Consider the following 10,695-nt stretch of genomic DNA (forward strand, 5'->3'; position numbering starts at 1 on the left):
ACAGATGCTAGCGTCACTCACAGCGATGCATCGAAGTGCAGCTAGAGTGAGTTGGCACTGACGCCGCGTTCCCACGATAAGGTTGGCCTATGGTCAGTCTTGCGGTTAAGTTCGCAGGCCTAGCTCCGAGACTCCAACGGCACATTCTGTCCTTTCGAGTGCCAACAGCCAGGAAGATTTTGCCACGAAAGGATAGTTTAATATTATACAAGGTTCCCTCCGGGAAACCTCTGTTCCATTGTATATTAATTCTCCTCCTGTATTTTTACCTTGTTCTCAAAGTCAGCTAGATTTTAAGATGCCGGAAAAACCAGCACCTATGTTCTGATGTTCTCGTCGGCAACCTAGCCGGCACCTTGTATATAAACCCTTACTTCTCACAAATAAAGAGAGAAAGACCAAAGGCTAAAGACAAGCACCACGTGTTTCGTTCGACCTCCACGAAGACCGCCAAACCTTCACCACGCTACCAGATCTTATTTGAAACGAACCCTCCTATGTTGGGCCTTATTGCAAGACCAACATATATATTAATGATATGGATGAAGGAAATGAAAGCTATATGAGCTTCTTTGCAGATGATGACAAACTACTGAAAAAAGTGAACACGGAAGAAGATTGTGAATCACTACAGAGTGATCTAAATAAAGTACAGGAATGGAGTAGGAAGTGGGAGATGGAGTTCAATACAAAAAAGTGTAGTATAATGGAATTTGGAAAAAACAAAAACAGAGTAACAGGAGAAGAAGGACTAATAAAAGTAGAAAATGAGAAGGACCTGGGAGTCATTGTTATGAATAATATGTCACCTGAGAAACATATAAATAAGATTTTTGGAGAAACTTATAATCTAATAAGAACAATCAAAGTAGCATTTACATACCTGGATGAAGAAATGGCGAAGAAAATTCTAATCACACTGATAAGACCAAGATTGGAATATGCAGCAACGATATGGTCACCAATTACAAAAAAATGTATAAAAAAAAACTTGAAAGAATACAAAGAGCAATTACAAAATTGGCACCAACACTCTCAAAACTATCATATGAAGAGAGACTAGCAAAACTTGAACTACAGACACTAGAGCAAAGAAGAGAGAGAGGAGATTTGATAGCTATTTACAGAATCATGAAAGGCATAGAAATTACACAATGTAACACATGTTTTGTTTATTTGTATTTTTTCATGTTTATATATGTATTTCGTGTCACTGAATCCAGATATCACATTCGTTTTGACGTAACATCGATAATTCTTGATTTATTCTTGATTTTATATTTTATTGTTATATACGCAACCTTTCTCTACAGTAGTTAATTGATTCAATCTACTTTAGCATTCTAAGGATAATTATACAACATCTAGTATTTTTTTCATAATATGAAGTGTATTTAAGAGCTACAATATTAGTAAGAACAAAATAAACAACACAACTTTGCAACTGCAAGTGTTTTGATGACTCTTCTCATGATTAAAAGTGCTTTGACGATCGAGATTTTCTAGAATGCATGCTTTCATCTTTTCTGACTAGTGACCATATGTAATCTCCCATCATAGCAGTATTCCATCGTCCTTGATATCTTCTTTCCATAGTTGCGATATATGCTCCTCACTGACAGTCCCCAAGTTTTCGGGGAAGAAATCTAGGTGAGAATGCAAGAAATGTATCTTCAAGGACATACGACAACCAAGTTTCCTGAAGTTCTCAATAAGCTTTGCCACTATTTGTTTATAATTAGGGTCCTTGTGATTTCCTAGGAATCCACGAACTACATCACGAAATGAACACCAAGCTTCTCTTTCAACTTTCGTCATCGCTCTTTCCAGTTTCCAGTTTCCGTTTTCGTTTCCGGTACACAGATGTCATGCAGTCTTCTCCTAGTAGATTCCATTCTTTCATCCTTGATGTAAGAAGCTCAGCTCCTGACTTAGTAAGACCTAAGTCTCTGATTAAGTCATCTAGCTCACTCTGACTTGGAAAGTGAGGCTCCGAAGTCGTTCTTGGTGCGAAATCTTCGTCTCCCATTTCATGGCTGCTGCTACCTGCTGACCCTTCAGATGAAATTTCCATTGCATCTTCCATCTGGAAAGAAAGAAATAACTAAATATAGCAACTTCAACAAAGACGAATAGCATTAGTATTCCATATATCTTTAGGAAAGTGAATGTATACTAAGTACTTAATATTGAAGTTAATTAAAAGTAAAGAGAGTATGATAAAAATAAACTTGCATTTTCTGGTGGTTATGGTACTGGTAAGCTATCATCATGTGGGACAGGTGCTCTAGATGATGGTATGTCTGGATACTGCAGAGCTTGTCTTCCTTTCACTTTCCTGTACTTCGTCACATCAATCATACAAAAGTAGTAGTCGTCGTGATGGTTCTTCGGCTCTCTCCATATTCTAGGAATGGCAAAAGGCATTGCCCTTACTGTACCTCTCAGCCATCCTTCTAGAGTAGATCGGCAGCTTCCACATATCACATGAGGTGCCCATGGCTTGTCCTGGTCACCCATGGGCATTCCGAAATAGAGTCTGTACGCTATCCACACTTTAGCACCTCTCACGATCTTATGTAGTACTTGTTTTTTCCCAATATAATAACCACACACATAGCAAAATGTATCAGGAGAATTTTCACATCCTCTAGTAGCCATCTTAACAGGTAAATAGTTCAGTCATTGATCTGAAAGAGAAAATTAGATAAACATTTAGTAGCAGACCACATAACAATTCCAAAATATACATGGTAACATTGAAATTATATGTATTTATATAACGGTCGATGATACAGAAAAAATAATTGCATATTTGAAATCAGCAGGAAAAATGGATTAATAAACTCTAAAAAAATACAATAAACAAAACTTTTGAAGAAAAAAAAATGTTACGTTGTGTTATTGATAGAGAGAATCTGATAAAATGGGATGATAGAAATACAAGAGGACACGGAAAGAAAATAGAAAAGAGCTATAGAAGAGATCTGAAAAAGAACAGCTTTCCTCACAGAGTAATAGACAGTTAGAACAAGTTAGATGAGAAAGTGGTGTGTGCAAAAACAATACATGAATTTAAAAATAGTTTAGATAAAATGAGATATGAAGACGAGACACCACGAGGATAGCTCACCTTCCCGTAAAATACAACTAGGTAAAACTAGGTAAATACACACACACACACTGAAATAATTTCAGTATCACTGCGCTGCGAGTCGTTACTCCAACACCTGTTGTGTGTGTGTGTGTATGTGCGTCTAAAGGTCATAACATTACACATAGATCGGTCATACATAAGCTCTGAGCTCTCTTCCGGGAGGGAAATAGCTGTCGATCATGAGTCCAACACGTGATCCAAGACCATAGTGAATCACACACATACATACAAACCCACACACACACACACACATATATATATATGCGTAAGTAACCACTAGGAAAAGTAAACTAACCAAGCAGAGCGCCTTCGTATAATTACATCTTCAGTGCAGATACAAAGACCTAGTTTTTATCTTCCGAGATATCTTTTCACCATAAATGGTCCTCTTGACTGGTGTAAATATTTAATTAACATTGTTTACATGACAAAGTAGCAATAACTCTAGGTAGGTAGTGGAATTCATCACTGGAAACACCTCTGTTGGGAAATGCATTGACTCCTGTCTGCTGCTTTTTGCTGGCTCTCTTGCTGTGCTGCAAGTCGTCGTTCTGCTGCAAGTGCCCTCTTTTCTCTATCAGTCATTGATAAGAAAGTATTTCTTTGTGCTAATTCCATTTTTCTTTCTTCCTCAATTTTCTTTTTTTCCTTTTCCTTTTCCCGCTTAGTCTTTCTCTGTACACGTTTCTTTTCTGCCTTCCGAGCTGCTTGTTCCTTTTCTTGTTCCTCAGACAGAGGACTCAATATCCCTGCCTCCTTATAGTCATATTTACTTGGGTATGTACTCATAAAACGTCTGAAGGTGTTGCGTATTTGCTTATTGGTTGTCATCTTGTATGGCAACTCTCCCTTGTTGCTTTTAATACTTGGGTCACAATCATTTTCCATTAGATACCAGATGACGTCTTTCTGACAGGCTGTGGCAGCAATATGAAGAAGAGAAAGTTCATCTTTCCCAAAAGTAAAAGATCGGGGAATGACAGCTTCTTGACATGCCTTCATTGACTCTCTCACTTCATGACTCAAATTACCTTCAAATTGGTCACCTTCTGAATCATGTGCATACGTGATAATAGCCTTCAAGGTATTTATATCTCCTGACCTGCATGCTGTGTAAAGTAAATTCCTCACTTCTGGCAGAGACTTGTGAGCTTTAGAATTCTCCTTAGGTAATTGTCTTTTGTTCTTATGAGGTCTTCTTTTGGATTTGTATTTGGGAACATAACAATCCATTTCTTTCTATTGCAAGGTGCTGAACCTGGTTGTACTCACACAGAGTCCATACTCAGAGTCTTCACTGAGAGACGAATCATCACTTCCATTGAAGGTACAAGATTCTTGATGTCTGATAACTTTCTTTTCTTTAACTTCGTTTATTTTCTTTTTTGGAGATGATGGTTTCAAGACATTTTTTCCAGGGAGGTTTTTCTCTCTACTTGCTATTTCTAACTGGAGGTCATCTTCTGTTCCATGAACTGTGATCTCTGATAATACTGTATGCACTCTCCGCACCTCCTTAAAAGTTGGTTTCTCTGTGCTGAATGGTATGGTTCTAATCCGTAAATCATCAGCCTTAAGTGGAGGGTCTGGTCCACCAAAAATGACCTTTTTATTTGTATTTGTTGCTCGAAGCATAATAATGTGGCTCTGGTTCAAATGTCCTTGCCATGATCGAAGTACTTCTTGTACATGCTGCATGAAGGACTGCTCATTATGTCTTCTAAGAGATGACCCAGCAGAATTACAATGAGTATTACCATTCTTGTTATCTTTGCTGCTTTGTGATCCTCCTTGTTTAGATCTAACAGTATAGCTATGGAAAGTTTTATGAGCTAAAATCTCTTCACCTTTGATGACAGCTCCTGCAAAATGTCCCCCTCCAATCATCAAGATGGACCAATAACACTTATAAGGCACTGCCATTGCCTGTTGAATCACTTCCTCTTCACTTGACATCTCTCTCTTTTTACCAGTCAGAAGACAACGAAAGAGGGAAAATACTATCCCATCAGTGTTGACAAAGTAGATCTGAGGTTGTCTTTGAAGAACTGCAGTCCTCTGATCTTCTTCACTTATTTCTTGTGGATCCTCTTCATCAGACTCTGACTCTGAAGAACTACTGATATTATTCATAAACTGTTCCTCTGTAAGAATTTCTTTTCCTTCCATAGAGCGTTTCAGATTGGCTCGATGAAGGTCCTGGCCATAGTGGTTCACTTGTTCTTGGCGTGATGCAAAGGTGAGGTTGCAATAAGAACATTTCATGGAAACCGCTGATGTTGGCAAACTTGTATTAAACAGTGGAAGTCCAACGGCACAATGTTCTTCAGATGGTGATGATGTTGATGCATTGGAGAACTTCAAATATTCCATAGTTCCTTTAGCCAAACGTAGTCCAGTCATCAAAGGAACAATTTGTTCCTTATTCCAAATACTTCTTTTGCCTGGCATTTCTTCTCCCCTAACAGTTCTTCTCAAGGGATATTTTTAATTCAGAAAATGATCGAAGACTCAAGATCTCGGATTTAACAATTCGGGTGCTGAATAACGTCCCCTCCACGAGCATCAATCTTTTATGACAGTAAACAATCAATATCAGTTGATGCCTTACTAACCTTTTATTCGAACTTGACACGTGTGTAATTACAATTTGTTTCAACTATCAGTACGTCATTTTGTAATACTTCAGTCTCGTGCAGAACCAATCACTCGTAAAGTGACAACATGGTACAGACTTCTGGAGGACTTTTGATATTACTGATTTGGAGGTCATTTCAAATATTAGAGAAAAGGGGGAGCAAATGTAATTTTATATCAAAATTATATTTTCAATGTTAAGTTTAATATACTTAAAGAACAAAGGAAGATCATCTCGACATGGACAAGAGACTGCAAGGTGTATATCAAGTGCAAGGATGAAAAAGTACATCAAGTAAGTAATCTAGAACAATTAGTTCAATTTCAATAGTTCACATTCCTTATTCTTCTAACACAAACATAACCATGAACACTACAACTAACACAAAAACATAAACAAACATAACAAAAACTGTTCTTCATGCCATACCCTTGTCCCTACCAATCACCTCAAATGTACATTATTATGCAAACATTTACATCATTTCATGTGTGCAAATATACCCGTAAATACTGCCAAAAATAACCCCAATATTTTCAAAAACTGGTTCTGCACAGACTGTTCAAAAACATTTCCCTATCATGCCATCTGAAACACAGAAATGAATTTTTTGTTTTCCGCGCCAAATCTCGCATCAAAAAACCTGGATGTATATACCGCCATTAAGAAGTATAAAGAAATAGACAAAATATCAGAAAAGGAATTTTCGATATTTAATGACAATAAAACCTAAATTGACCCCGAATTCAATTTCTACTCAAAACTAACAATTGACAGCGATTACTATAGTGATACACAATTTGACACAGTATTTCGTGATATTGATGGTTTCACACTAATTCACATTAATGCAAGGAGCCTAAACACTAATTATCAGAAAATTGACTGTTATCTCATGTTACTCAATAAAAGCTTTGACGTTATAGTGATAAGCGAAACATGGATTGACCCAGGATGTCTAGTAAACTTCCAACAAGACTATACTCCCTACAGTATTAATAGACAGATCCAAAAAGGCGGCGGAGTCTCTATCTTCATTTTTACTTGTATCACAGTCAAAAATCCAAGTAGTCAGTTTTTTCTTCTGTTCCTGAGAGCTTATAGAATTTGTTTCCCTGAGTTCTTGGATCAAGAAATACAATTCATCTATGACATTGGAGAAAATTTAAAATATCCAAAACATCTTATTGATAAAACAAAAATCAAAGCTAGGAAATGTTTTCTTAATACTTCGCAGGTCAAACCATTTAATTATAAAAAATATGTTAACGATTCCGTACCACGAAAATTTAATCCACCTTCCTAGCATTTTTTGAAAATCCAAATAGTATTCAAAAATAATAATAACATTAAGAGTCTGTTAATTAAAAATTCTCCAAGAAGTAAAGAAGGATGTATTTATAACATACCATGTAAAAACTGTGATCTTATTTATATAGGCCAAACAGGCAAAGGCTAAGAAAAAAGTATAGGCCAACATAAATATAGTATTAGAACGGGGCAAGTGTCCAGTGGATTATTTGTCCACCAAAGGGATGATGGTCATAATATTGACTGGGGAAATTCTAAAATAATTACTTCTTGTATTAATATTATAGAAAGAAATATTATTGAATCTTGTTTTATAAAAAGAAATTTTGGAAATAACATGAACTTGAGTTTGGGTTTATTTAAATTGGACAATTTTATTATTGACAAAATTGTGTGTGATAAAATGTAACATGGGACCTCTCCGAGTATCCTTGTCTTCTTATGTATTTATTGTTTTTTTCTGTATTGCTTTTTTGTACCTTTGAAAATGTCTAAATAGACGAAAACTTTCGGTACCTGTTTTTTAAATTTCCCCGTGGTTTCTGCAAAGATAGTTTATCACGTGTATTTTGTGCTTTCTTTGCATATATATATATATATATATATATATATATGTGTGTGTGTGTGTGTGTCTGTGTTTACATACACGCACACACACACGAACACACGCACACACGCGCGCGCACACATACACAACCATCGCACGCGCACACACACGCGTGCACACGCATACACACAAATACACACACGCACACACACACCCACACATACACACACACACACACACACACACTGAAATAATTTCAGTATCACTGCGCTGCGAGTCGTTACTCCAACACTTATTTTGTGTGCGTGTGTGTGCGCGCGCGCGTCTAAAGATCACAGCATTACACATAGATCGGTCATATATAAGCTCTGAGCTCTCTTCAGGGAGGGAAATAGCTGTCGATCACGAGTCCAACACGTGATCCAAGATCATAGTGAATATTTAATTCACATTGTTTACATGACAAAGTAGCAATAACTCAGCATCAGGAGAGTGGGCCAAAGGGATGAGATTGTTCATGGGCATCCCTTAGTCCAGGGGTACTCAAACTGGGGTTCACAAGAAGATTTCTAGGGGTACTTAGATGGCTGGCGAAAAACGTATTTTAAATAGTGGTAGTTGTGGATTATGAAATTCCGTACTAGCAGTGTGTGTTCCTTCAATCTCACTGTTCTACGCTGGTTTCTAAATCAACAGTGTTGATTACCAATAGTTCAATCTGGTGTGTGTGTGTGTGTGTGTGTGATGTTTCTTCTCAATAAAGTCATTAACATTTGAATAATTTCATAATATCCTTTGCAGAATTATTGTACTTTTATGAGTTAGTCAATAAATTACCATTCTCTTCATTGTCAGATTATTGGGGGTTCGGGAAGATGATCTTATAACTCAAGGGGGTACTGCCTTAGTCAGTAGCAATTCAAGCAGATGAGGCAATTCCTGAGTTTTCTGCTAGCTTGAAGTCATACAGACACAATAATTTACTTCCTTCAGTTTGACTTATTTTTGCTTTTATGCTCCTTAACACAGGACACTGAGCAAAAAATGTAATCTAGGTAGTGGAATTCATCACTGGAAACACCTCTGTTGGGAAATGGATTTACTCCTGTCTGCTGCTTTTTGCTGGCTCTCTTGCTGTGCTGCAAGTCGTCGTTCTGCTGCAAGTGCCCTCTTTTCTCGATCAGTCATTGATAAGAAAGTATTTCTTTCTGCTAATTCCATTTTTCTTTCTTCCTCAATTTTCTTTTTTTCCTTTTCCTTTTCCCGCTTAGCCTTTCTCTGTACACGTTTCTTTTCTGCCTTCCGAGCTGCTTGTTCCTTTTCTTGTTCCTCAGACAGAGCACTCAATATCCCTGCCTCCTTGTAGTCATATTTACTTGGGTATGTACTCATAAAACGTCTGAAGGTGTTCCGTATTTGCTTATTTGTTGTCATCTTGTATGGCAGCTCTCCCTTTTTGCTTTTAATACTTGGGTCACAATCATTTTCCATTAGATACCAGATGACGTCTTTCTGACAGGCTGTGGCAGCAATATGAAGAAGAGAAAGTTCATCTTTCCCAAAAGTAAAAGATCGGGGAATGACAGCTTCTTGACATGCCTTGATTGACTCTCTCACTTCATTACTCAAATTACCTTCAAATTGGTCACCTTCTGAATCATGCGCATACGTGATAATAGCCTTCAAAGTATTTATATCTCCTGACCTGCATGCTGTGTAAAGTAAATTCCTCACTTCTGGCAGAGACTTGTGAGCTTTAGAATTCTCCTTAGGTAATTGTCTTTTGTTCTTATGAGGTCTTCTTTTGGATTTGTTTTTGGGAATATAACAATCCATTTCTTTCAATTGCAAGGGGCTGAACCTGTTTGTGCTCACACAGAGTCCATACTCAGAGTCTTCACTGAGAGACGAATCATCACTTCCATTGAAGGTACAAGATTCTTGATGTCTGATAACTTTCTTTTCCTTAACTTCGTTTATTTTCTTTTTTGGAGATGATGGTTTCAAGACATTTTTTCCAGGGAGGCTTTTCACTCTACTTGCTATTTCTGACTGGAGGTCATCTTCTGTTCCATGAACTGTGATCTCTGATAATACTGTATGCACTCTCCGGACCTCCTTAAAAGTTGGTTTCTCTGTGCTGAATGGTATGGTTCTTATCCGTAAATCATCAGCCTTAAGTGGAGGGTCTGGTCCACCAACAATGACCTTTTTATTTGTATTTGTTGCTCGAAGCATAATAATGTGGCTCTGGTTCAAATGTCCTTGCCATGATTGAAGTACTTCTTGTACATGCTGCATGAAGGACTGCTCATTATGTCTTCTAAGAGATGACCCAGCAGAATTACAATGAGTATTACCATTCTTGTTATCTTTGCTGCTTTGTGATCCTCCTTGTTTAGATCTAACAGTATAGCTATGGAAAGTTTTATGTGCTAAAATCTCTTCACCTTTGATGACAGCTCCTGCAAAATGTCCCCCTCCAATCATCAAGATGGACCAATAACACTTATAATGCACTGCCATTGCCTGTTGAATCACTTCCTCTTCACTTGACATCTCTCTCTTTTTACCAGTGAGAAGACAGCGAAAGAGGGAAAATACTATCCCATCAGTGTTGACAAAGTAGATCTGAGGTTGTCTTTGAAGAACTGCAGTCCTCTGATCTTCTTCACTTATTTCTTGTGGATCCTCTTCATCAGACTCTGAAGAACTACTGATAGTATTCATAAACTGTTCCTCTGTAAGAACTTTTTTTCCTTCCATAGAGCGTTTCAGATTGGCTCGATGAAGGTCCTGGCCATAGTGGTTCACTTGTTCTTGGCGTGATGCAAAGCTGAGGTTGCAATAAGAACATTTCATGGAAACCGCTGATGTTGGCAAACTTGTATTAAACAGTGGAAGTCCAACGGCACAATTTTCTTCTGGTGGTGTTGATGCTTTGGAGAACTTCAAATGTTCCATAGTTCCTTTAGCCAAGCGTAGTCCAATCATCAAAGGAACAATTTGTTCCTTATTCCAAATACTCCTTTTGCTTACCAT

General features: G+C 37.5%; 2 protein-coding genes across 2 annotated transcripts; both read right to left on the bottom strand.

Annotated features, from left to right (window-relative positions):
• Window positions 1-405: 405 nt before the first annotated feature.
• On the bottom strand, window positions 406-5,608 carry LOC143029138 (tRNA endonuclease ANKZF1-like). Its single transcript, XM_076191594.1, has 3 exons — window positions 4,430-5,608; window positions 3,690-4,321; window positions 406-475 (listed from the first exon to the last, which is right to left on the bottom strand). Exons 1-3 carry the CDS (start codon window positions 5,606-5,608, stop codon window positions 406-408), a joined length of 1,881 nt encoding a protein of 626 aa, XP_076047709.1.
• Window positions 5,609-8,572: 2,964 nt separating this feature from the next.
• On the bottom strand, window positions 8,573-10,695 carry LOC143029144 (tRNA endonuclease ANKZF1-like). Its single transcript, XM_076191608.1, has 2 exons — window positions 8,938-10,695; window positions 8,573-8,686 (listed from the first exon to the last, which is right to left on the bottom strand). Exons 1-2 carry the CDS (start codon window positions 10,693-10,695, stop codon window positions 8,573-8,575), a joined length of 1,872 nt encoding a protein of 623 aa, XP_076047723.1.

Source organism: Oratosquilla oratoria, chromosome 1 (assembly GCF_046742065.1).
Source record: "Oratosquilla oratoria isolate Oo_2021 chromosome 1, ASM4674206v1, whole genome shotgun sequence".
Classification (NCBI taxonomy): Eukaryota; Metazoa; Arthropoda; class Malacostraca; order Stomatopoda; family Squillidae; genus Oratosquilla; species Oratosquilla oratoria.